At 53.0% G+C, this 26,758-nt stretch overlaps 2 protein-coding genes and 1 pseudogene across 2 annotated transcripts; 2 read left to right on the top strand and 1 right to left on the bottom strand.

Moving 5' to 3' along the window:
* Positions 1-305: 305 nt before the first annotated feature.
* LOC149853908 (glutathione S-transferase Mu 1-like) lies at positions 306-9,126 on the top strand. Its single transcript, XM_090025959.1, has 8 exons — positions 306-460; positions 1,049-1,124; positions 6,429-6,493; positions 6,609-6,690; positions 6,789-6,889; positions 7,902-7,997; positions 8,113-8,223; positions 8,829-9,126. The coding sequence occupies exons 1-8, from the start codon at positions 425-427 to the stop codon at positions 8,922-8,924; spliced, it is 663 nt and encodes a 220-aa protein (XP_089882085.1). The 5' UTR covers positions 306-424; the 3' UTR covers positions 8,925-9,126.
* A 7,104-nt stretch (positions 9,127-16,230) lies between these two features.
* On the bottom strand, positions 16,231-16,315 carry LOC149853907 (U2 spliceosomal RNA; annotated as a pseudogene).
* Positions 16,316-16,827: 512 nt separating this feature from the next.
* LOC149853906 (glutathione S-transferase Mu 3-like) lies at positions 16,828-21,760 on the top strand. Its single transcript, XM_090025298.1, has 8 exons — positions 16,828-16,980; positions 17,852-17,927; positions 18,940-19,004; positions 19,205-19,286; positions 19,379-19,479; positions 19,791-19,886; positions 19,976-20,086; positions 21,470-21,760. The coding sequence occupies exons 1-8, from the start codon at positions 16,945-16,947 to the stop codon at positions 21,563-21,565; spliced, it is 663 nt and encodes a 220-aa protein (XP_089881424.1). The 5' UTR covers positions 16,828-16,944; the 3' UTR covers positions 21,566-21,760.
* The last annotated feature ends 4,998 nt before the right edge of the window (positions 21,761-26,758 follow it).

The raw sequence follows: 26,758 nt of genomic DNA, 5'->3' as shown, positions 1-26,758 counted from the left end.
CCTCAGCTCAGCGCTGCTCCGGAAGAGGTCCACAGGTTGGCTGGAGCAGTGCAAAAAACTTTTTGGCAGCTGTGCCCCAAATTAAGCCCTGTGCCCTCCCCAAGGGCCACTCCGATTCCCTTCGCCTGCGAGCAGCAGCTGGCACAGGGGTGAGCTGGGTCCGGGCCAGTGCCCAGGAAGCACGGTTCCCTTCCCGCCTGCAGAGGTTGTTCAGGACGGGGAGAACAAGGGCAAGGTTCAAGTGCTCGTGGGGCTGCACAGTCAGGAATGCAGCTGCGCTCCCACAGGGCAATGCAGGAGGAGGGAGGGTCCGGATCCACCCCCTCGCCTGGCCTGCCTCTCCAAAACAAGTTTGGCAAGGCTGAAAAGCAAAGCCAGCTGCTGCAGGACCCGCAGTCCTGGGGAAGGCAGCCTGGAGCACAGCATGGGAGTCATCTTAGGCTACTGGGACATCCGTGGGGTGAGTGCTGGGAGGACAGCAGGCAACCTCCGTGTGGGGGGGGTGACAGCCCTCTTTCTCCTGGAGCCCCCTTGCCTGGCCTCCCTTTCCCGCTCCCACCAGACCCTGGAGGTGCCCCTGCCCACAGGCTCGCGGGGGAGGACTGGCGGGGGCAGGGTCTCAACCCACAGGGGCTGTCCCACCGCAGAGCAGAGTCCTCCCTGTGCCCCCTTTGCCTCAGCAATAGGAGCCCCTTCAACGCCCTCCCAGCCAGGCTTTCCATTGACTCTTGTCTTTAAATCCCCCTATTGCTATGGCACGTGTCGGGGATCCCACTGCCTTCTTGCCTTATCTGTCCAGCAGTCTCAGTGGTGGCAGCCCTGGGTCAGGGCTCCCCATGAGGCAGCTTCTAACCCTGCTGATGCCGCAGAGCCACCCTGCCCCGCAGCAAAGTGTTGGCATGTGTGCTATGCGCCTGGGAGCGTGGGCCCAAGGGCTTGGCGTCTCTGCCTCTTTGGAGTGGGGCAGGCTGTGTGGTCTTCCTCAAAGGGCAGACATGCCACTGCAAGGCACCTGCAGTGTCCAACTCTCTCCCGTTCCCCCCTGCAGCTGGCCCACTCCATCCGAATGTTGCTGGAGTACACGGGCACCCCATACGAGGACAAACAGTACAGCTGCGGAGAAGGTAAGGGCTGGAGAAGCTGCACCCTCCTGCCAGGTGTGAGATGGGTACTGGGCACTAGCAAGCAAGAAAGGGACCAGGATCAGTGCAGGGGAGGGGAGGGCTTGTGCCAATGTGCTGGAGTAGCGAGCCTGCAGATGTGGTATTGGAACAAGGGACTGGTGCTCCAGAGCTGCTTAATGCTGGGCATGGGGACCCACCATTTGGCACTTCAAGCTCGATAGGAAATCAAAACGAGTGCCTGGGTCTTGCACTGTGTGGAGCTGGGAGCGGAGTGACAGTCTCTTTAGGTCAGGCCCTAGTGAAGTCAGCAGAGGCACTGAGCTTGAATCAGCCCTGATTGCTGCTGGAAACTGCAGGCAAGTTGGCCCTGCGGGCCCGGCTCTTCCCTGTAGGAATCGGGAGCAGAATGGCAGCCGTCCCAGGGACAAACTAGGTCAGGTTTCCTGCGCGAGGGGAGGAAGTGGTTAAACAGGCTGAAACATTAGCTGTGTTTACTCTCCCCAGGCGAAAGGGGAGGACTTACGTTTCAGCATCTCTGTCTGGGCTAGAGGCTGCCTTGTGCTGCCTCGCTGGGGGATGGGGGCGAGAACTGGCCTGCGAGTGCCATGAGGTGGAGGGGATGTGCCTGACCACCCGCTCCTCTGGGGCTCCCCCCTCACTGCCTGCTGACTGTGACAAGAGGACAGCGAAGCTCTGGCTGTTGTTAGATATGTCCTGGGGAATTATGCAATTATGTGCCTGTGCAATTTTGTGCTTAATAGGCATGACCGCACATAATTGTGTAACTTTGCATAATTTAACTATGGCAGGCTCTGCGCCTCTGCCTCTATGATGTGGAGGCACAGAGCAGGGTGACCGGACAGCTGGGTAGGCAGAGAGGGGAGCTTCTGTCTGCGGGAAGGAGTGGGGGTGGGCGTGGGGTTTTTGGGTGGGCATGGGCCACACACCATCAGGCTGGGCTGGCCGGGTCAGTGCCTCTACGTGGGGCTTCCAGCACTCCAGCAGGAAGCTGCATGTGGAGGCAAGCAGGACCCCGCCTTGCCTGATGGCAACATGACTGTGCCTCTATGTGCAGTGTCCTGTTGGAGTACTGGAAGCCCCATATGCAGGCCTGGCCTGGCCCGATGACACATGGATTGGGAGATGTGCATCATTGGGCTGGGCAGGAAGCTGCACACGGAGGTATAGAGCCATGCACCATCAGGCTGGGTGGACTCCTGCTTGCCTCCACATGTGGCTACCTGCTGGAGTGCTGGAAGCCCCACGTGGCAGCACTGAGCCTGCCTGGCCTGATGGTGCATGGCTCCCGGTCCACACGCCATCAGGCTGGTCCAGCCGGCTCCGTGCCTCCATGTGGGCTTCCAGCAGTCCAGTGGGAAACTGCACATGGAGGCATGGGACTCAACCAGAGGTGTGCGCTGCCAGGGCCTCTGCCTCCCATGGCTATGAGCACCCCAGGGCCTGCTGCCGTGGAGCCGCTGGCAGCGGGGCTGTGCACTATGGGAGAGGGGATGTGTAATGGGGGCGGGGGGGCCACAACCACCTATAAACCCTACACTCGCACACCCCGTCTCACTGCCCCACCCACACCCCACACCCATCCACATCCCCCACATACACCCACACCCCTCAACACCTTCACAAATCCCTACCCCCCCCCAACCATACAAAGTTCCTGCATATATTTCTAAAGAAGGTTCAAATAGTAATTAATTGTGCATAATTTTGAGTTTTTCTGTGCATAATTCCCTGGGGTGTAGTTAGTCCTCAAGATGGTGGATACGTGGGGGGTGTGTGTGTGTGCATGTGTGCGTATGTGTGCGTGCGCACATACCAGGGGCTGGAGGAGATGCGGTGTCAGAGCCCATCTTCTCCTTCCCGCCCTAATTCGCTCCTCCTTCAAGGTCATGTTGTGTGTGTCCTTGAGGCCAGGGCTACTTGCTTTCTAGATGCTGTTAACAAGAGCCCCCCACCCCTTTTGCAGTGCATTGCAGAGGTCCCCTTGGCCTTCAGTTACAGCAAAGCAATGTTTGCACCATGAGCTGGTCTCCTCAGCTGCTGTTAGGGCCTGACTATGAGCCAAGACCCTGCGTGGATCCAGTGAGAGTGATGGGTAGGTCAGCTCCTGGGTGGCCGCAGAGGCCCCCCAACTCTCCTTGCCATGGCTCCTCTGGCTGGCTGGGATCTGTCCCCATCACGTGTCAGGTATTTCTAAAGTCGATTGCTGGTTTCTGAAGGGCAGGACGTATTTGTTGCTCTTTGTTTCAGTGGGAGACAAGGAAAACCAGCTATCAAAGGAAGGCATTGTCTCCGAGAAGTTCAGCTGGATTAATGTGTGCTGGGGAGGGAGGATCAGGTTGCAGTTGGGCACCAAATCCTTCACTGCAATGTCTTCATGCTGCTCTCCGCAGGATCCTGATTAAATTACGCTCACGCTTTCCCAGGGTATTTTGGAGGCACAACCTTCTTGCGCGAGTGGACGAGGTGAAGGGCAGCCAGGGTTGACTTTGCGTTCAGGGACACAGAGGTTGTGTTTGCTCAACCAGGTCCTTTTTTTAATGTCATGAAACCTTTGGGAGGGGAAGAAACCCCTGAGGCAGAGGGGCCTTGATAGGTGAGGTGAATGTGCTGGAGAGCACTTGAGTGGATGCGTTTGTCCCCCCCTCCCCTTCACCCCCCCAAAAAATCCTAGCAGTGACAAGGCTAGGTCTTGATTGGCTACAATTGGGGAAAACAGCCCAGTGCCTCATTTCACCAGGCTTATACCTAGAGGTGGCTATGGCCAGCTAAATGCTTGCTGCTTTTGCAGCCAAGATAAAGCCCCACCAAGTCAGTGACAGAGTTGGAGAGTGGTACCCGGGAGTCCTAGGGCCCAGAACTTTGCTTTAACTGACCACATGCCCCTGGAAAAGGATGAGCCTGTATTGGAGAGAGCAATGCAGTGACGGGGCTTGGGAGCACGGCCCTGCCTGTCCCCAGGCCTCCAGGGGGTGGCATTGGAATAGTCTAATCTGTGCTGATTGCTGGGACAGAGCTGCGATAGCAGGGGAGCGGCCTTTGTTCGGAGTGGGGCAGAAACTTTCCCAGTGCTGTAGCCAGAGACTATTAAAATGCGAAGTGCAGTGACTCAGCTCCTAGGGGAGGGCTGGAGAGGGCTCTGGTTAATAAAAAGCTGCCGGTCCTGGTTAAAGCTGCTGTGCTGGGGAGCAGAAGATAAAAGTTCAACCCTGCTTTGGTTGGGTGGGGGCTGAAATCGGGGTCCCCTGCTCCCTGGCTAGGGCTCTGACCACCAGGGGATTGGGCTAGAAGGGGGCGGGCTGTCATTGTCCTCCTCTTGTCCAACACGAACAAGTCCCAGCTGAATAAAATCACGGCTCTTGCCTTCTGCTGTGCTGGGGCAATTCTGTTCCCTGCGCAGTTGCCCGGCTGGAGCATGTGCAGCCCGCTCGCGCTGGATCGCAAACCGCACGCAAGTGCCAAACGCAGCAGGTACAAGCTGTGTCGTTGGCATATAAGCACAAGAAGGCAAATAGGATCTGCCCCAAGTACCCGCCGCTGCCCCTTGAAGCTCCCACGCTGCATTTACTTCCCATGTCATCAAGGTCCCAGGTGGGCAGCACAGGGTGCTTTACCGACGGGCATGAGCAGCCCAGAGCCTGAGCAGCTCTTCTACTCTCTTGCAGTCTTCCTGAGCGCAGTTGTTTTGCCTGGACCTGCGCCTATGTCGCAGGCTATGCTGGGGTCCCACAATGTCTCTTCTCAAGTAGTAGCTATGCTGGAGGGTGGGGCTAGGATTCAGAGAGACCTACAGAAATTGGAGGACTAAATCAAAAGAAATGTCGTGAGGCTCAACAAGGACAAGTGCAAAGTCCTGCACTTTGGACAGAAGAATCCCATGCACCCGTGCAGGCTGGGGGCTGACTGCAGCAAAGGACCTGGGGGTTACCGTAAGCCAAATGTGAGTCAACAGTGTGCCTCTGTTGCCAAGAAGGTTAACGGCATGCCGGGCTACATTAATAGGAGCATTGCCAGCAGATCGAGGGATGTGACTCTTCCCCTCTATTCAGCAGTGCTCAGGCCACACCTGGAGTACTGTGTCCCGTTTTAGGCCCCCACTACAGAAAGGATGTGGACAAGTTGGAAAGAGTTCAGTGGAGAGCAATGAAAATGATTAGGGGACTGGGGCACATGACTTATGGGAAGAGGCTGAGGGAGCTGGGCTGATTTAGTTTGCAGAAAAGAAGACCGAGGAGGATTTGATAGCAGCCTTTAGCTACCTGCAGGGGGGGTTGCAAAGAGGACAGAGCTGGACTGTTCTCAGTGGTGGCAGATGAGAGAACATGGAGCAATGGGCTCAAGTTGCAGCAAGGGAAGTTGAGGTTAAAGACTAGGAAAAACTTTCTCACCAGAAGCGTAGTAAAGCACCGGGACAGGTTACCCAGAGAGATGGTGGAATCTCCATCCTTGGAGGTTTTGAAGGCCTGGCTAGACAAAGCCTTGGCTGAAATGCTGTAGCTGGGGCTGGTCCTGCTTTGAGCAGGGGGTTGGACTAGATGACCTCCTGATGTCCCTTCCAACCTTCATTTTCTATGATGCGTTTTAGCTCTCTGATGCCACCTCCACCTTGTGCTCACCAGGGCCATGGAGCCCTGCTGGATAGAGCTGAGATGGGCCTGGGCATTCCCCCTTCAGGTGAGGGGAGAGGCAAGCAGACAAGTTTTGCACTGAAGAAAAACTCAAGGTCCCATTCTGCTTCCAGCAGCTATGGGGGGTGAGGGAAAGCAACAAGCAGAGGCAACTGGGGTGCAGAAAGTGTGATGATGGGCGTGGAGGAAGATGCAGTGGGTAGACTGGCATGGGAAGAAGACTGTAGTAGGTGGGTAGCATAAAGATATCGGTCCTTTAAGAGGCTCGTACTCATGTGAGCAAGCTGGTTGGATGGAGCTGGCTGTGGGCATTGGTGAGATGGAAGGCCTCCAAGCAGCTGGTAGATAGAGTGGGCTCCTGGTTACATCCCTCTCCTTCAGTTTAGTGTATCAGCAAAGTTTAGTCTCTTCTGGAAAGCTGGACAGTGGCTCCCCGTGGAATCCATGGGTAACACAAGGGCTGGGGGTGGAGAAGGGCTGCAGTGGGCATGGGAGAGCATGAGGTGGGGCACAGGGTAGCGTGTGGTGAGAGGCACGGTAGCTGGCTGGGGCAGGGGTTGGTGGCTAGGGGTGCATAGATGAAGGTTGGGGGCTATGCAGTGGGGGAAGAGGTGGACACCTCTTCATGCTGTTGCATTTGCCTGCTTTATACCTCCAGCTCCTGAATATGACACAAGCCAGTGGACTAATGAGAAGCAGAACCTGGGGCTGGATTTCCCAAACGTAGGTAGTAGGTAGCAGGGTGTGTGCCTGCGGGAGGGGAAGGGTGTTTCGGCTTGGGGTGTTGCTTTTGCCCTGATAACTCGTTGCCTGACCTTCCCTCTCTCTGCCCTCCCAGCTGCCCTATCTCATTGATGGCAAGACCAAGCTCACGCAGAGCAATGCCATCCTCCGCTATATTGCCCGCAAGCACAACATGTGTGAGTATTGCCGGGGGCGCCAGATTGCTAGGCAGGATTTTGTGCTCAGTGCCAGGAGTGGGGGCTCTCTCTATCTCTGTGTGTCTTCTGATTCCCAGGTGGTGAGAGAGAAGAGGAGATGATCAGAGTGGACATGGTGGAGAACCAGGTGATGGATTTCCGCATGGGCTTTGCAAAGGTCTGCTACAGCCCTGACTTTGTGAGTTCAGCTCTGCTTCACCTTGGGGTGTGGGTCAAAGCTGGGGTATCGGAGATGTCTCTAAGGCACCCCCTAGGGAAGCCCAGCCAAACCCTCCTGCTGTTCTGATGTAGGTTATGTATAATGATTGTTGGCTTGTAGTTATTCAACCAATGACATATCCATATCCACCTAATAGGAATTCCATCTAGCCCACATTTCTCCAGCTTACTTCTGAGAGTGCCTTGTGGGACCATATTAAAAACCTGCTAAAGTCCAGGTGTATTATGCCCACTGCATTCCCTTCAGTCACCTAACTAGTTATCTTATCAAAGAACGTAGGACCTCCACATCTGTGCCATTGTTTGTCCCAAGAGCGCATGGTCTCTGGCAGTGGTTAGACTTAATTTTTTGAAATCCAGGAATGCACTGCTGGATATATGTATATGTATGTATATGTATATGTGTGCGTGCACATGCACGCGCACACACACACACGCGCGCGCGCGCACACACACACACACACACACACACACACACCACCCCCCTGTTCCTGCACAAGAAGAGGAGTGGTTCCTATCATGCACAAGACAGTTTACCCAGTGCTGAGCAGGGGGAAGTGGCCGCAGGAAGAGGTTCCTTCCCGGCTCCTGTAGATCAGGGGTGGCCAACATGTGGCTTGCATGCCACAAGTGGCACGTGTGGCCTGTGTGTGTCACACCACAGACTGGGGAGGAAACAGGCAGAGCAGTGGCAGATTGGGCAGGGAACAGAAAGCAGAGCGGGGGGATGGGGGGGTGGCATGCAGGGAGGGTGCAGGGCTAGCTTGTAGCATGCCTGCCAAAATGTTGGCTGCCACTGCTCTAAACAATCCGATTATGGTCTGAAGGTTGAGACTAATTACTGTTATCACTGCCTGGAGCCTCACAGGAAAGTTAGAGCTCCCCACTGCTCTATTGAGGGAAAGGGTAGAAGATCGCATATGTGCGATGCACAGTTCTCTGGCCTATTTTTTTCCTTTGTCTCTTTGCAGGAGAAACTGAAGCCGGAGTACTTGGAGCAACTGCCTGGGAAGCTGAAGCTGTTCTCCCAGTTTCTGGGGGACAGGAAGTGGTTTGCTGGGGAGAAGGTGCGTTTGCCATATTGCCCAGGGGGGACTAGTGGTGCTGTTGTGCCAGTGGAGAGGCCGGTGATGGGAAGTTTCAGTCTGGTGGTTCTGATCCGAGTCTCTGCGTATTTCCCAGCTCACCTATGTTGATTTCCTCATGTACGATGTGCTGGATCAGCACCGCATGTTTGAGCCCAAGTGCCTGGACCAGTTGAAGAACCTGAAGGACTTTCTTGATCGCTTTGAGGTGAGCTCAGCCCGGCCTCTCCCATGACGTGCTCCAGACCTGTAGGGTGAGTCAGGCTGCTTCCAGCCGGGCAGCGTGGCCAGCAGATGTTCCTTTTTGCCAAGTTCTCCTTTCCCTAAGAAGAATTTCCATTCTAAACCCCTGGCACTTCTTCGTCTTGTCAAAGCCACTTATATCATGATGAATGGCATCCAAATTGTCCTGCACAGTGGCCATACACTGGAGACCTGCACGCGAGGGTCCACGCAGCTCAAATTTGGAGGACTTCCTGCTTTTTGCTTTTCTTCACTGGATCAGCCTGGTTTTCAGAGCTCTCTCTGAAAACCAGATGCTGAGGGCCTGACAGAAAGTTTATTGAAGTCATTGGTCAACAGAGTTTGGATCGGGCTCTTAGTCCTCCAGGAGAACCAGGCTGTGGGACATGCCTGAGAAGACTTGGCTGCATGGCTTTTAGCCTTTTGGTTCCCAATAGGAAATTATTTCTGGGTTGGTGTTTGGCCAAGGCATGTGCCAAATATTTAGCTAAGGTATTGTGTATGGGAGGCGTGTAAGGAGCTGATGTTGCCCTCTTCACGTGCATGTATCTTGCCCTGCTTTCCCCGCAGGCCCTGGAGAAGATTGCTGCCTACATGCATTCTGGCCGCTACATGAAGACCCCCATTTTCTGGAGGATCGCCCAGTGGTGCAGCAAAAAGGAGTAGGATCACCTCGAGTCCAGCAGGCTCTAAAGAGCCCCCTTGACACAAGAGGGCATCCGAGGAGAGCACTGTGATCTCAGGAATCGCTCTGCCCTGCACAACGTTGCTGAGCAGTGAATCAGTCATAGCCAAAAGCTGTAAGCCCCATTCGTATGCAGTTTCCCATGCTATTGGCTAATGAAAGCAGTTTGATGATTGTCCAGTTGTTACTGGGTCCCTGTGTGTGATTTTCCTCATTTGTTTAAAAATAGATGCTGGACCACTGCATTGGGTGTCCAGGGAGCTCTGATGAGGTGTTTGCTGAACCCTCATTCCACTGCCAAACCTCTCCTCTGTCCCAATGCTCCTAGACAAAAGGGCCTGATTTGTAGAGCTGCTGAGATCCTACCACGCCCTTGATCCAGGCGCTCTGAAGAGCCAAGGCTCTTTGCCACTCCTGCCTAAGCTAGACACTGGAAAATAGACAGTGCGCTCCACTTCTGCGCATATTGAATAAGTGCATCGTTCTCTCTTAGCTGCATAAGGAAGCCAGGGCCAGCTATATTTTATAACCGGTTCTGGTTAGTTGTGTAGTGATTCGTTGCTTAAGTACATAACGTCTTTCAGTCCCACTGTCGGCTTTGGAACCTAACGGCACTTGATTTAACTGTGCGAGTACTGAAGTCGACCAGGAGTGAACACTTTTAAGGCTTCAAAAGCAGCCCTGAATCGGCTAGGGTCTGCCACTTTCAAAGACAGAGAAAGCCTTTTGCAAAGTAAGGAGCTCCTAGTGAGGTGCGAAAGGCCTTGCTGGGCTATTCCGGAACACTGTTTACATGACCATATTGTTCCAACCATAAATTGACCCTACATATAAAAGTCAGCCTCGTATTTCCAGGCTCGATTTTAAGACAAACAGCTTCCCTCCACCCCAATGCAAGTTGATAACCACAGATAAAGCCCAGGATCTGCTATTGCCCTTGCAAAATCCCACAAGAGAATCAACTAGCCAAGGAAAGGCGCCCGACAGGTGAATCCTTTTGTTAAAAAAGGGTGTTCTGTCCCAGTGAGACGTTTGCCCAAGGCTCACCATGGGGGGAGAGAAGGAGTCTGTCTTTCCTCAGAGCTCCTCAAGCAGTACCCCGAACTTAACCCCATTTGCTAAAAGCCGGTTCAGATAAAAAAGGACTTAAGGCACTTTGGGAAGATGTCCAAGCTTGGGCTCTGATAAGCCTCAAAAAGCTGTTCCAGAGCTGAGGAGTGACTGCCAAGAACAACGTCTCTCATGTTTCTGGGAGATAATCATAGCGTAGGGATGGTACTTGTAGAAAGTTGCTCTCAGCTGCCTTTGTGATGGAAACAGTTGGTTTTGGGGAGGGGGGGTAAGGCCCAGCCCATTTATTGCCTAGTTCCTGGAGGGTTCGTGAGAAAGCACTGGTGGCACTGCTTAATGCAGGTAATTAAATCCTGCTGTACTCCACGGTAACCTGAGACAGGCCACGGTGAGAGAAGCTGGTTGAGTGCACCCACATCTCCCTTTGGGACGCTGAGGGCAGACTTGGAGAAGACTGTAGTCTGACCCCTCCAACAGGGACGTCCGGGACTGCTAGGCTGTTTTGCCCAGCAGGCAGCGATGTACACCAGCATCCCCTTAGAACAAGCTGAGCAAGTGCTTGTAGGCCCTGCATGTTGCAATGGGAGTGGGCTTGCAGAGATGGAGCCTGGGGAATCTGCTATTTCAAAGGAACCGCTGCAAACAGGAGGGAAACGCTGGCTCTGAAACCATCAGCCTTTGCTGTCTTGTTGAGGTCTCCCCTGGCTGGCAGCAGTGCAAGTGCCTTTATCTGCACTGTGGCTGCACTTGCTCCTATGCACACAAAGCCAGCCTGTGATAACGGTGAGCCCCAATGGGCGTTTCAAAGCCTGCGACTTTATCTCCTCTGCTGAGCCATATGTGATTAATGCACCGAATGCACGTTCGTTTTCCTGATTTGGCGCGTGCTGTTATGACTAGCCGACACCCTTTGTCTCCTGTCCTTCCAGGTGCAGCAGTCTCACTGCCCTGCACTTAGGCAGGAGGGATGCTAGTCTCTGCATGTTTGTCATTGCATCGTGGGCCTGCGAAGCACAGGGTTGTTAAGTCAGAGTAAAATAAAACTGTGGAAGGGGAAGATTTACCTTCAGGTCTAAGTGCTGGAGCCAAGGGGGTTTAGGTGTTGCCTGGACCCTGGAGTGGGACTCCCTGTATAGTGCATGGGGCTTGAACTAGCCAGCATGCCGGGCAGGGAGGCTGCTCAGAGGAAGGGCTGAGGACCCAGAGCATCTCAGTTCCTGCCACTCTTGGCCTCGCAGCAGTTCTCAGGCTGACAAACTTAACTTGTACTTGAGCCCCTCAGTGCTGCTTCCATCTGTCTCCAGATCTGGCCTAGACCTTTCATCATTCAGGCTGTGGTGACGAAGCCGAATATGCGGGCAGGAGAAATTCCCAGCCAGGTGTTCCAGCAACCATGCCGTCACAACATTGCTGTAACAGGCCCTGTTCTTCTTTTGCTCAGCCTGACTCTGCAGATCAAGCTGAGACTTGTTTCCCGGCGTACGTTAGAGAAGCTGGCTCTCGTTTTGGGATGCTTTCTGGGCCCTTTGCCCCGCTCTATGAGAGTCCCTCAGCACGAGGTCTGTTTTGTGTGCATGCCTCTTTGGAAGGATGTGGCCACGGTTTGGTCACGGTCAGTGTGCTCTGGCTCTTGGGGGGCTGTGGCATGGTCCCTTAGGGCATTGTAAAGCCGGGGTGCAAGTTAAGACAGCCTCTGGGACTTAACCAGCTGCAGCAAGTCTGGAATCCGGCAGATTGGGACTGTCAAACTCACCCTAGCCCCAGGCTGAATACAGACGGCAGGGCTTTTTCTAAACAGATCTGTGGGGCTAGTGGCTACAAAGGCAGCTGTGATGGGGGATAGCGGTGGGAGGTGGAGGTAGGGGGGTCTGGCGGCTACAGGGCCAGGAAGTAACGGCAGGCCAAGTAGCCATAGGGCAAGTAAGGCTGTGTCAACACATCCATTCCTTGCACTCCTGCCACTAATGGACATGTCCAGCAGGTCTCGGTGACCCCCTATTCGGCAGCAGGTCACACACCCCCTCCAGACCTGCTGGTGCCTTGGGAGACTGGATGGAGCAGCTCTGCAGGCTCACTCTCGCCCCTGGGCTGGGTGTTGGACACCCCTGTGGTAGTAGATTGAAAGGTATGTGTAGGGGGAGTGAGGTCTGCTCTTCCTACCTGAGCTGTGGAAGCCATCCCTTCCACAGCCATCGCATAGCACAGCCACCGCTCACCTCCTGCTGCTGACACGTGGCCCCAGTAGAGCGCCATGCCCCAGCTATTGATGCCTCTCCGGCAGGGCACACGGCTAACGCTGCGGGGTTTTGAATAAGTGGGGTCACCACTAGGTTTGGACAGAGTCTTCCAGCCTGACCGGTTTCCTGGGGTATGCAGAGCCCAAGGGAAGTGGGAACTGGTGGAAGACTGGGCAGTTAAATGTGGCTGTAGAGAAAGACCTGGGAGAGGAAGCAGGAGTGTGAACTGTGGGATAGGAGGGGGAAGAGTCAGTAGGGTGTGCTACAGGGGGCTATGGGCAGCTGAAGGCAGAGGGGCCCATGGGACAACAAAGACAGGAGACATCTCTTATGACAGCAGGTATGAAAGAGCGACAATGCTGATTGTCCTGATTTTGAAATCTCTGTGTACTTTGGCTGGCTGCCCCTGCTGAGCCGCACGCTCCATATGCCCACAGCTGGCCTCTGCTCTTGGCACTGAGTAATTTCCTCAGTATCACTTATGACTGTAAAACTGCTGCTTCACCTTGCTTCTGAGTCAGCTATGTTTCTGGTCCTGGAGGAAAGCTTCAGGCACTGCCTCATGCGATGGCCTGGCTCTGGGGGCTGGATCTGGCCTGTGGCCATATATTTGGCACCTCCGGTCTAGATCACAATTATGTGGCTGAGCACCTGGTTGAAAACTGCCTTTCAAAGAGTAGGTATTGGGGCTCACTGTTGAATGGGGAGGACATGGGGTCCTGCGTGAGCCTGTCCCGGGCCTCGTTCAATGCAGTATGTTCACTAATTGCTTGATTCATGAAATGGAGAGTGCTCTTACCACATCTGCACATGACACCAAACTGGGAGAGAGGGTGCGAGGACTTGGGAAGATGGGATCAGAATTCAAAATGATCTTGATGCTGAGATGGTCTGAATTGAAAGCAATGAGATAAAAGACCTGAGCAATATGCCAGAGGTGTTGGTTGTAGCTCTGCTGGTCTAAAGACATAGGCAGACAAGGTTCTTTGGGTAAATGTGAGCTCTTTTATTAGGCTAACTAAATAGTTGGAAACCTTTTTCTTTGCAAGCTTTGGGGTACAAACGCCCTTCTTCAGGCACTGAGAGAGAGACTGAATGCACAACATGCAACAGGGCCTAACGGTAGGCGGCAGGACCACAGAGGAGGACTGGGATGTGTTGGAGTGGATCACAAGCAGGCAGTGAGCCCACAGCGTGATATTTGGCAACAATGGCTGATCACATCCTGGGAGGTGTTGACAAGGGTGTTGCGTGTTAGACGCAAGGAAAATGGCACTAGCGAGACCTCAGCAGGACAACTGTGTTCAGTTTTAGGGGGATGATGATGAATCATTTTCTTGGTATTTTCTTGTATTCAGTGCACAAAAGATGAGACTATCTGATTTGCAGCAAAGTAGATTTAGGTTAGATACTAGTACAGGGGTGGGTGGGCAAAATGTGACCTGTAGGCCAGTTGTGGCCCGCCAGGCCATTTTATCCGGCCTGTGGGGCCCCTAAAAAATTTAGAAAATTAATATATATCTGCCCTGGCTGCCTGTCATGCAGCCCTCGATGGCTTGCCAAAACTCAGTAAGCAACCCTCCACCCGAAATAATCGCCTGCCCCTGTACTAGGAGAAGCTGGACTATGTGGCTAGGCTAATGAGGCCAGGGCATAGGGAGGCTGTGAAATCTCCTCTCTGGCCTGACATACCTTGCCCATCCCCAACCAATATGGAGAATTGCAATACAGAGAAATGCAAGGTGCTCCACCTCAGGCCGGGACCGCACATCACACTTATAAGGCTCGGCAGTGCTACACTCACTAGCACTACAACCAAAAGAGACTTGAGGGTCATGATTGACCACAAGGTGAACATGAGCCACCAACGCGGTACTGCAGCCAGCAAAGCAACGCAAAGCAAACCAAACTCTGGCTTGCATCTACCGATGCATGTCGAGCAAGACCCAGGATGTCATCTTCCTGCTCTGCTCGGCCTTGGTGAGGCCACAGCTGGAATCCTGCATCCAGTTCTGGGCTTCGCAATTCAGGAAGGATGTGGAGAAGCTCGAGAGAGTCCAGAGGAGAGCTGTGCACATGATCGGAGGGCAAGACAATAGGCCTTATGAAGAGAGGCTGAGAGTCATGGGACTCCTCAGCCTGGAGAAGCACAGGCAGCCTACAAGTGCATAAGGGCTGGGCATCAGGATCTTGGGGAACGCAGAGGATGACAAGGTCCAGTGGTCACAAACTCCTCCAAGACCATTTTAGGCTGGACATAAGGAAAAACTTCTTTACTCTCTGAGCCCCCAGGGCCTGGAATAGACTGCCCCCCAGAAGTTACTCTGGACACTTTTAAGAAACATTTGGATGGGCGTTCCCATGGCCGTGCAGCTTCGAGGGAATGCTGATTTGGATGCCTACCTTGCTGGGATCCTTCTTGAAGGCTCAGATCAAGTGTAACGGCTTCTTAACCTGGCAGGGGAAATACCATGTATCTGTGTCCATGAAGGCAGTTTTCCTGAACCGCCTGGCAGGAGAACTGCTCTCCTGGCTGGTTCAGTACCTGCCGAGGTGCAGCGGCTTTAAGCCCATTTTCTGGAAACGGGAGTCTCCTCCCTTGCTTGCTCTGTGGGCCATATGGCTAAGAGCAAGCAAAACTCAGGGGCATCTGAACCCCATGCCTCCGGGCTTGGGCCTGCAAGTAGGATGCCTGCGAAAGGTTTTGGAAACATCTGAAAGGGAAACACCAGGTATCTGGGTCCAAGAAGGCAGTTCTCCTTAAGTGTTCGTGGGGATAACTGTTCTTCTGGTGTGGTTTAGCACCTGCTGAGGTGTTAGGGCTTAAAGCCCACTTTATGGAAATGGGAGGCTCCTCCCTAGCTTGCTCCCGCGGCTGTAGGGCTGAGGGCAGATGAAACTCGGGGGCATCCAAACCCCAAGCCTCCGGGCTTGGGCCTGCACACAGGATGCCTGCCAAAAGACGGAAATATCTGAAACCCCTGGTGGGGGTGGAGGATGTTTGTCAGTAGCAGGGCTACATCTGGTTCTGGACCAACTCACGGATTTGGACTTGATTTGGTTGATTTGGCTTGGAACAGGAAGCACTTCTTTAAAAATAAAATAAAATTGGAAACATCTGACGCCCCAGGTGCAGGTGGAGGATGTTTGCCACTTCTGGTTCTGGACTCCGGGATGTCAAATTAGTTTGGGGTAATTTGGCCTTGGATACAAATAGATCTATATGTATCTTAGATTTCACAGACATCAGGGCTGGAAGGGACCTCGGGAGATCATCGAGTCCAGCGCCCTGCCCCAGGGGCAGGAAGTCAGCTGGGGTCATAGGATCCCAGCAAGATAAGCATCCCATTTACTCTTGAAGGTGTTCAATGTAGGTGCTTGAACCACCTCCGCTGGCAGGCTGTTCCAGACCTTGGGGGCTCGGACAGTAAAGAAATTCTTCCTTATGTCCAGCCTGAAACGGTCTTGCAGGAGTTTGTGACAGTTCGACCTCGTCATCCCTTGGGGCGCTCTGGTGAACAAACGTTCCCCCAGATCCTGGTGGTCACCCCTGATAAACTTGTAGGTGGCCATCAGCTCACCCCTGAGCCTGCGCTTTTCCAGGCTGAAGAGTCCCATGGCTCTCAGCCTGTCATCATAAGGTCTGTTTTCCTGACCTCTGATCATGTGCGTGGCTCTCCTCTGCACTCTCTCAAGCTTCTCCACATCCTTTTTGAATTGTGGAGCCCAAAACTGGACGCAGTACTCCAGCTGCGGCCTCACCAAGGCCGAGTACAGGGGGAGAATGACGTCCCGGGATTTGCTCAAGAAGCATCTATGGATGCACACCAGCATTTTGGTCGCTTTACTAGCCACAGCATCGCATTGCAGGCTCGTGTTCATCTTGTGGTCAGTGATGACCCCCAAGTCTCTTTCTTCCCGCCGAGCCTACAAGGCTGCTGCAGGTTCCCCCCCCCAGGGTGGAGACTTTTTTTTTTTTGCACCGGTCCTGGAAGTACTGTAATACCAGGTCAATGCATGGAGTGGATGGAGCACGCTCCGGTTCCACCACCCAATACCAAAAAGAATCTGCTCAATATAGACCTCCTGTGGAGGACGCCTCAGCGGGCCAGAAGCCCCACACGAGCGGAATGCGGGGAGAGGCTGCAGGGCCCTGGGAAAACCCCCTGATTGATCGTGGTGTCTCCCCTGCCGGGAGGGGCGGAAGCAGGGGAGACCCTTGCATTTTTCGTGTTAAACCCCATCAGGGTCTCGCCCGCCCGTTTGCTGAGCCTGTCCAGGTCAGCCGGGATCCCCCGCCGCCTTCAGGCGTGGATGCTTTGCCGTCATGGGTGAACTTGGCCAGTCCGCTCCTGACCCCGGTGTCCACATCGCGGATGATGTTGAACGATGCGGGTCGTACGGTATCTAGCCCGCCTTGCTGGGATCCTTAGACCGCAGCTGCCTCCGCGGGGCGGCGCGGGGCTGAGGGCGGGGGCGGGGGCGGGCCGGACGCGCTGCGGGGGTCCCTCCCAGCCCTAGCGGCGACGTGAACCGGAAGCTCCCGGACCCCCGCGGGCGGGGCGGGGCCTGCCAGGCGCTGCGTGGGACCCGCAGCAAATCAGTCACGAGCAGCTGCCCCGAGCCCCGCCCCCGCCCCCCCGCCGCGGATAAAGGGCCGGGGCGGCGCTCCTCGGCTGCGGCGGCGAGCGCGATGGCGGCGGTGCTCGGCTACTGGGACATCCGCGGGGTGAGCGGGCGAGGCGAGCCCTCGGGGACGGGACCCGTGCCCTTCTCTTGGCTACGACTATTGAGCAGCGACTCGCGTCGTGCTCGCTGCAGTGTGCGGCCAGGTCGCAGTTAATGGCGTCGTAAACCGAGGCGTGAGCTGCGCGCGGGTGCGCGAGACACCGCGGCGGCTGGGTCTCGTCGGCTCACCGCTCGAGTGCGAGGCCACGTGAGCCCCGGGGCGGCGAGCGCCGCGCGCTGGCGGGAGGCATGCCGGGATCCGGTCCCGCCGCGCGTGCGCGTTACGGCGGGCGGCCGCCTCACGCCTTGGACCCCGTCGCGTGTCTGGCACGGGCCTCTCGCCTCGGGAGCCCGAGCTCCGCGGGACCTCGGGGAACCCGCAGAGCCCACCCTGAGCTCGTTTGGCCGCTGCTTCCCCTTCTTCCCCGCTCCTGTGTCTGGAAAGCAGGGGTAATGGGGTAGCGAAGGCTACGAGCTGCCTTCTGCGCGGGGCCTTGAGGGGGGCGCTGGAGGGCCTGGCAGCGGGGCGTTTGGATGGCTGGAGCGAGGTGAAGATCCGTGTGGTGCTGCTGCTCCTGCTTGCCCCCGCTCAGGCTCCTGATGCCCTGTCTTGCTTCTGAAGCACAAACTGCGTAGGTGATGGGCATGGCCCTCTGTGCTGGGGCCCTGGCATAAGTGCTTCTTCATGGCTCCCTGCTCTGAACTTGTGCACTTGCCTCTTGGAAGAGCAGTCAGATGTTTAGCAGACTGTTGCTTGTGCTGAGAGTGGGATTTCCAGACCCGGGGACAGGATGGGACTTGTTCAGTAAACCTTCTGACTTGGGGATTGGTAGATGTGTTATCAACTCACTGCTGTGGCCTTCTCTCCGCAGCTTGCCCATGCCATCAGGCTGCTGCTTGAATACACTGGCACGGCGTATGAAGACAAGCTGTACAGTTGTGGGGAAGGCAAGTGCTGCGGGGCTCGGAGGGGCATAGGCTGCCAGCAGGGAGCCAGAAGCTCTGTGGCGTCTCAGCTTCAGAGACCGGCAGGATGCCTTCCTCTTTGTTCCTTGTAGGACTTCTGTATCCTGAGCTATCCAACTACTGCTGTATTGATTGCATCTCCCTAGCCTCTTGCAGATCAGTTTCCAGACTTGTAAATCAAGCTAACTGATTACTAATTGACTGAGGCTGAGCTACACCAGGCTGTAACTGGTAAAGTTAACTGGCTGAGTGCCCAAGTTATGGTGCATCTGGAAATACCAGATCTGGCATAAAAGCCATGCTAGACCTTGGCTTTTTTCTCTTTTTGAGCCAGTTTTTTGATTGGGCTACCTCTAGCCCAGAAGGCAGTATAGGTTCTTGCTCACAAGCTTCCTAGAAGCTGAAATGTATTCAGCTTAAGCAGTAGTTGAGATACACTCAACTTCTTGCATCAGTTTAGTTGGGTCTTGGAAGTGGCATCTGAACTTTTAGACCAGTGCATCTTGTGTCTCCATGGCATAGAGATCTGGGGGTGGGGAGGGCTTGCCCATGAAAGATGGCCAAGAGTTGGCCAGGAAGGATTCAGACTTGGGAGTCCTTTCTGCTTTAAACTGGAACAGACCTTACAAGGATGTTTAGTCCAGCCTCTTCCTCAAGGCAGGATTATCTCCATCTAAAACCAGACAAAAGTCTGTGTAGCTTGCATTTAAACTCCATCCCATACTGGAGATGTTGCATGCTCTCCAGACAAAAATGTAACTCCTGTGGCACTCTGGCTGTATCATGACCTGGCCTTCTAGAACTAGGAGCATTTTGTAGGTCGGAGTAGCGGAAATCAATAGTTTGGCTCTTGAAAGTGCCAGGTACCTCTACTTTCCTTCTAGCTTCAGTGAGCCAAACTTGCTCAGCACCAAGAAGAAACTGGGGTAGGAAGGCATTGCCTTGTAGTGCAATATGGAGGAATAAGAATGAGTGGGTGGTCTCCTTCTTCCAGCTCCCGACTATGATAAAAGCCAGTGGATCAATGAGAAGGAGAAGCTGGGACTGGACTTCCCAAATGTATGTAGCTTTGTTAGGGGCAGGAGGTGATGGGTGGATCCTCCTGGGTTGTGGTCTCTGAATTTATGCTGGGCAAAGACCCAGGCTCAGAACGGGCATGTTTCGCATAAGCAAAGGCTGCATGCAAAGGGAATGGCTGAGGCAGGTGGGAACTGGAGTAAGAGGAGCTCTTGTTGATCATCCTTCAACTGCCCTTTCAGCTGCCCTACCTCATCGATGGCAAGACCAAGCTGACCCAGAGCAACGCTATCCTCCGCTACGTTGCCCGCAAGCATGACATGTGTGAGTGGTGCTGGGCAGTTGGCTGGGCAGGGGCTGGATGGTTGGTGGAACCCTGTTTATGGGCCCTCTCTCTCCTTTGTCTTGGCTCCCAGGTGGTGAGACGGAGGAAGAGAAGGTGAGGGTGGACATGCTGGAGAACCAAGTCATGGACTTTCGTATGAGCCTCGTGATGGTCTGCTACAATCCTGACTTTGTGAGTTCACTGGTTTCTTGTTCGTTTGCAAAGGGAAGGTCCTGAAGGGTTCTGGGATGTATATAGTTCCAATACAACATTATTGTAGACTTTCATAATTAATTCGATAGTTACTTGGTATTCTGCTTCTAGCTCCTCGGGGAGAACCTAACAGCTTGGTTTACTGTATATTCAGTTGACTCTTTCCTTGCTCTGATGGCATTTGATTCAAGTACAATCAGCAAGTGGCTATTGCTTGTTGTGGATTAAATCCACATAGCTTTTGCCCCACAAGTCTCTTTTTAAAGCTTTTTCTACATCTCCCTCTGCAGGAGAAACTGAAGCCTGGGTACTTGGAGCAGCTGCCTGGGAAACTGAAGCTGTTTTCCCAGTTCTTGGGTGACAGGAAGTGGTTTGCTGGGGAGAAGGTACTACGTGTTCATACAGGCATTGGGAGATGGTATGAGGCGTGGGAAAGCAAAACACTGCTTTATGTCATGTCTGTCTTCCTTCCCAGATCACCTTTGTGGACTTCCTCATGTATGATGTTCTGGACCAAAACCGCATGTTTGAGCCCAAGTGTCTGGATCAGTTTAAGAACCTGAAGGACTTTCTTGATCGCTTTGAGGTGAGCTTGGGCTGGGGTGACCTCTTATTTTTTCCAGTTGGCTGTAGTGTATAGGATTGCTAAGGACCATCTGGTATAGCCTTGTGTAAGTGGTAACAACCTTGCTGGTCTCCGGGGCAAAAGACAAACCTTGAGTTGCTGTGACTGTAGTCTCTGGATGCTTTAGCAGGCACTTCTGAATAACAGGTGGTTTCTTCTCCTTGAGCATGAGTAGGGAAGAGACCATACTGAAACGGCCAAACTGCCCTCTGTCATGTCTAAATAAATGCAGCGCATCCTGCTTAGCAGTAGCTGCATCTTGTCCAGAGATCAGCTCCCTCCAAACTTGACCAAGTCTCCAGTATGCTTTTTGCTGGCCTATTGTAGGAATTGGATAACGGCTGTCAAAACAGGAGTCAGAATCTTGTGCTCCCTTGCCTAGTATTCTTGGTTTCTCACACTCCAGATTTTGGGGAGACATCCAGTCGCTGTCTGCTGGGACAGGACGCTCCTAGCTGGTGGTATGTCATGAGGTCTCCTATCACTAGCACTTGAATTCTGAAGACCCACTTCAGAGCTCTTCTCCGCCCAGGGCCATTTCTAGCAGGGGGCAAATTGGGGCAACTGCCCTGGGCCCATGCTTTGGGGGGCTTTGCAGCTGTGGCCTCTCTGCCCAGCTCTACAGCTTTTAGTCCACCCCCCTGCCTGGTGGGTTGGATGGCGCTCTGCCTGTTTATGGCTGCCACCTGTCCCACTGTGTCCGGTGTACCAGGGCTTTTGCTCCCTGGTGTAAGCGTGTTCTCTGTCTCTACCTAAAGTCTGGCTCATGGATTGGGCATCTCACTGGCTGCTATAACAGTGAGCAGAAGCTAGGATGGGCAGGGAAATAAAGGCCTTCCTAGTGACTGTTTACCATATGTCACCATGGCAAAAGAGTAAGAATGAAAAGCTTGTCTCATCCAGATATCTGGACCAGGACTGTTTGGCCTCCCCAATGCAGGGGTAATTTTTAAGGAAGCTGGTCATGAGCAGAGTGAGGTTCGAACAGTCCCACAAATAGGGATGTCCTGGTCACTCCCTAGCCCTGCGGAGATGGTGTACTGCTGGCCTTTGTACTGCTGAAAGCTTCCTCTAGGGACTGTATGGTCAACGTCTACCCTACTCAGCTTTCCTTGCTCACTTGCTGAATAGTGAATGCCTCATGAGGTTTGACTTGTGCCTCTCTTGGGGCCCTGCTAGCCAAGCACTAATTGAGCTGTTCCTGGCCAGGTCCCTGGAGCAGATGCTGCTCCACCTGGTCTTCATGTGCTCAAGCTGTGCATGAGTCTCTGTTGTAGGAGGGTCTCTTGGGTAACAGGTTGTGAATGGCCTCTTTTCTTAGGGCTTTTCTCTGCTTCCCTCCAGGCCTTGGAGAAGATTGCAGCCTACATGCGCTCTGACCGCTTCATGAAGACTCCTATCAACAACAAGATGGCCAAATGGGGCAACAAGAAGGAATAGTTGTGTGGAGGAGGAAGAACAAGAGGGTCTCTCTTGTTCTCTCAACTGACTCCCTCCCACTTGTGGTGTTGGTGCCAACCCTGGTGAATAGCCCCCTTTGTTCTTCCCCCCCAGCAGTGTGGACAAGTAACCCTTGCATTTGTAGGTTTGCTCTGAAAGGACTTTTACTACCAATAAAAATGTCAGTAAGCTGTAGAGTGGCTGTATCTCGCTAAATGGCCAACTCCCCTTGGAAACTGGCTTCAGGCTGTCTACAGTGTAACTGAAGTTAATGTCAGAAGAGGCAATGGCATGTCACCTGCCACGGCTACACTGGTGCATCAAGGCCAGAAGTGGTTCTTGTATTTAACAGCTTTCACAGACTGGGGCCTTCACTTGTAGGCTGGGTCAGGATAGCTTCTTGATCTTCCCTGAACTGCACACCTTAGTGGCACTTCTGGCTTGCTTTTTTAATATTGCTTTAATTGTATAGCTTCAAAGCATCTTTCTTTGATAATGTGTGTAGCTTCCTTGCCTTCTCTAGATACTCTCTTAGCTTGGATATGCACGTGATGAGTGTAAGAGAGAGGCTCAGCTAGTGTCAGATCTCTGCCAACAATTTTTGCATTTAGAGGAACCATCACTCCCTTGCTTGTGTGTGGTACAAGGTTGACAACTATATATCCTTTTTTTTGCCTAGGTCTGATATTAGGTACTGCAAGCTCTCCAGGAATGGCTGCAGAAAGGAGTAGTTTAGTGGGGGTGTGTGTATGGTTTCTTGGGGGGTGTGGTTGTGTGGTGTGTTTTTATTTATTTATTTTTTTTTCTTGTGGCAGGCTTGCCACCACAACCCAGTCTTACCCCAGCCATTGTCTTGCACTTTTGTACAAGAGGCTGTGAAAGTTTGCACATTTGCCATCAGGTTACCTTTTTTGCAGTCTTCAGCTGACCAGTACAGGTACCAAAGGGCTGACTGTAGCCCTGTGCCCTTTCAATGGGTATAAAATCATGCTGTTGAGTACCTCCCTCTGGAGTGTGTAGTGGTCTGGAAGGGTTAATCTCATTCAGACAAGCTTCACGCCCAAGAACTGACCTGCCTTTAAGTCATGCTTAGGTAGTTTGGAGCACAGGAGTTCATAGTGCCTTTCCAGTGTGAAAACCATGCACTGTAGATGAAGAGGCAGTGCCCACAGCTGAGACCAAACTACCTTTCTGCCATACCCTGATGAGCCCAACCTTGAAGACCTAGCACACAGAGCACCCCTCAGACCTCTAAATTATTAATCTGCAAAAGGTAAGTTTTTTTTTTTTAGCTGGGTACAGCTGAACTAGTCTTCTCTTAAAGGCTTTGTAGATGACCCAAATGGGGAAAACTAACTTTTCCCAGGTTGCTGACTGAAGTTGAGTTAAAGGGCTGCATTTCTGCAGGACAAAGCCAAAGTGTCTGTTTTGGTTTGTTTTTTTTCTTTTCCCTTACTACAAAAATGGCAATGGTAGACTCTGCTTGTTTTCAGGTTTTGTTTGTAGAGAGATTCTGAGGATTTTTAGCTTGTGTATAAAGATCTTCTCATGAAAGGGCTGTAAGCTTAGCTTCTCATAAGGGAAATCCTCTGTGGGCTTTGCAAAATGTCACTTAAAACCTAAGCCTTACTAAGAGAAATCTGGTTCCCTCATGTTTTTTACCTTGCTTGGTGTTTAATGGGATACCTCCAGACTAGATGATGCCTGCAAGCCAATAAACTATATTGTGTGAAGTTATGTCAGTAAGACCCAACAGTTCTTAGCAGTTTTGGTTCCCCTGTGTATGCTTTAGGGGTTGTTGGGAATATAGATTTAAAAAGTCCATGCATAAGTAGCTTGTTTAAAGAACAATTAGCCAAATACTGGCAGCATGTTCAGACTCAAATGAGTGTGCACATAACAAATGTATGGCAGTTGAGCCAAACTGTCAGCACTGGGTTCTTGCATCGCTCTGCACAAGGGAACTGATCTCACTGCAATATATACAGTGAAGCTACTACTGCATCCCACCCCCTTCAGGTATGGGATGGTGTATGTTTATTCCTCTTGTGCAGCTAGGGAATGAGTCCTAAAACAGGGACTGTGCTGAGAGAGGCTATCGTTATTGCATGAGGCTTTAATACTGCATAAATAGGCAAGCTGACAATGTATTACTGTCTGCCTGCAGCAGGGCTATTGGCCTCTAGAGCTAATTCATAGCAGGTCGGGTCGGACGGGACCTGAGCAGATCATCAAGTCCGACCCCCCCACCCCCCCCGGCATGAGCAGGAAAGTACTGGGGTCAAACGCCCCTGGCAAAGTGTACATCTAACCTCCTCTTAAAAGACCCCCAGGGTAGGAGCCAGCACCACTTCTCTTGGAAGCTGGTTCCAGGGGAGTAATGTCTCCTGCTATCTAGCTTGAATCTGTCCTGTGCCAGCTTGTGACCATTATTTCTAGTCACTCCTGGCAGTACTCAGGGGGAACAGAGACTCCCCCAGTGCCTGCTGGGGCCCCCCCCCCCAGACTAGCTTGTGAATGGCCACTAGATTCCCCCTCGGCCTTCTCCTGTGGAGGCTGAACAGGTTCAGGTCCCGTAGCCTCTCCTCATAGGGCCTGCCCTGCTGTCCCCTGATCATGTGAGTGGCCGCCTCTGGACCCTCTCCATGCTGTCCACGTCCCTTCTGAAATGTGGTGCCCAGAACTGGACGCAGGACTCCAGCTGCGGCCTGACCAGTGCCGCATAGAGGGGGAGGATCACCTCCTTGGACCTGCTCGAGATGCATCTGTGGATGCACGACAAGGGGCGGTTGGCCTTCCTGACTGCCGGCCCATGTTCATCTTGGCATCAGTGATGACTCCAAGATCCTTTTCTGCCTCTGCACTGACGAGAAGGGAGTTCCCCAGTCTGTAGGTATGGTGCTGGCTCTTCCTCCCCAGGTGCAGCACTTTGCACTCATCAGTTGAATCCCATCCTGTTCTCATCTGCCCACCCCTGTAACCTGTCCAGGTCCGTTTTTTTTTTTGCAGCCTATTCCTCCCCTCTAACTTGCCTACTTCTCCCCACATCTTAATGTCCATCTGCAAATTTGAACAGGGTGCTTCTTAGCCCTTTGTCTAAGTTGCTGATGAAGATGTTGAACAGTGCAGGCCTGAGGATCAAGCCCTGGGGGACCCCACTGCCTACATCCCTCCCAGGTTGAATAGGACCTGTCCACTACCACTCTCTGGGTGTGGCCGTCTAGCCAGCTAGTGACCTATCTGACTAAATCTCTCAAAAAGCTTACCCAGGATTGAGGTAAGACTAACTGGCCTGTAGTTTCCTGGGTCCTCCTTCCTGCCTCTTTTTTTGAAAATGGGAACCACGTTGGCCCTTTTCCAGTCCTCTGGCACCACACCCAGAGCACCATGAGTGCTTGCAAAGCTGTGCCAGGGGTCCCGCAACGACTACTAATTCCCTCAGCGCTCAGGGGTGGAGATTGTCCGGACCAGCTGATTTAAATGCATCCAGTCCCTCCAGAAGTTCCTTGACTAGATCCTCACTGATCCTTGGCCTAAGTGTGCCTCCCCTGGGGCCTGAGGGCTCCCAGAGGTGGGGGGTGACCTGGTCCCTGCTCAGAAAAATGGAGGCAAAGAAATTGTTAAATAAGTTAGGCTAGCTTTGCTGTCTGGTGCAACAACTGGATTTCCTAGCATGTCCTGCAGAGGCCCCACGTTACCCGGTACCTTCTTTTTACCCCCTATGTATTTAAAAAAGAACTTCTTGTTGTCCTTGATCCGGGAAGCTAGTCCCAGTCCCATCTCTGCCTTGGCCTTCCTGACTGCCCTGCTGCAGCCCTGAGCAACCGCAGTGTAGTCCTCCCTGGGGATGGCCCCTCCCTGTCATTGGGTGTGTGCCTCCCTTTTTGCTAGGAGACGTTCCTGGATGCTTTGGAGTACCATGTCCAGTTTTGGGCTCCACAATTCAAAAAGGATGTGGAGAAGCTTGAGGGAGTCCAGAGAAGAGCCACACGCATGATCAGAGGTCAGAAAAACAGACCTTATGACGACAGGCTGAGAGCCATGGGGCTCTTTAGCCTGGAAATGTGCAGGCTCAGGGGTGATCTGGTGACCACCTACAAGTTTATCAGGGTGACCACCAGGATCTGGGGGAACGTCTGTTCACCAGAGCGCCCCAAGGGATGACGAGGTCGAACGGTCGTAAACTCCTGCGAGACCGTTCCAGGTTGGACATAAGGAAGAATTTCTTTACTGTCTGAGCCCCCAAGGTCTGGAACAGCCTGCCAGCGGAGGTGGTTCAAGCACCTCCCATTGAACACTTTCAAGAGCAAATTAGATGCTTATCTTGCTGGGATCCTATAAACCCAGCTGATTTCCTGCTCTTTGGGCAGGGGGCTGGGCTCAATGATCTTCCAAGGCCCCTTCCAACCTGAAGATCTATGACATCTAGGCTTTTGGTGAGCCATGGGGACTTTTGTGCCCTCTTGCCCTCTTTGATCCACATTGGGATTACCTCTCTTTGGGCTTGGAGGATGGTCTCCTTAAGGAACAACCGTTCTTCTTGGACACCTGACTCCCCTCCCTTCTGGGACCTCAGTGCCTCCCCAACTATTCTCCTTACCTCACTTAAATTCCTTCTAGGATCAGCAGGATTTGAGTCCTGTGAGCTGGTCCAACATCTTTTACTAGAAGTGTGTGTCTGACTTCAGAAGGAAGCAGTTGGGGTGTTGTCTGGTTGCAGTTTAGATGTGCTGTGTAGTATGAGGTGGCAGACACTTAGCTTGTTGGTTTTGTCAGGGCTTTTTGCAATTTTGAAGGTGGAGTCTTAATCCACCAGCTTTGCCCTCTGGCCTAGAGGGCTTCTCCTTGCTAATCTCACAAGATCTGGCAGAGAACAATGCAAACATGAGACTGGCGTGTGCCCAACAGGAGCTGAAATGTGACTTGTGTTAATATAAAACCTGCAACCCGGAGACTTTTTCAGCTTTGTGCCTGCCAGAAGACACAGCAGGCTGAGACTCGCACCCACCAGTGTGGTGACAAAAGCTATTTATTCACGTCCTCAAACACTGCAAGTAAGCTGCTGATTCCATTTCTTTATTGCTTGTAGAGTCAACAACTTGACACTATAAATAAAACATCCAGGTACAAAGTCTCTGCAACATTTGTTTTATCCAGTTAGGCAATACCTCAGCCTTGGGTGACTAGAGTAAA

The sequence above is a fragment of the Crocodylus siamensis genome, chromosome 13 (genome assembly GCF_052110815.1).
Source record: "Crocodylus siamensis isolate JL-2025a chromosome 13, ASM5211081v1, whole genome shotgun sequence".
Classification (NCBI taxonomy): domain Eukaryota; kingdom Metazoa; phylum Chordata; order Crocodylia; family Crocodylidae; genus Crocodylus; species Crocodylus siamensis.
Note: the sequence above shows the minus strand (reverse complement) of the source record. Positions and strands in the feature narration are given on the sequence as shown.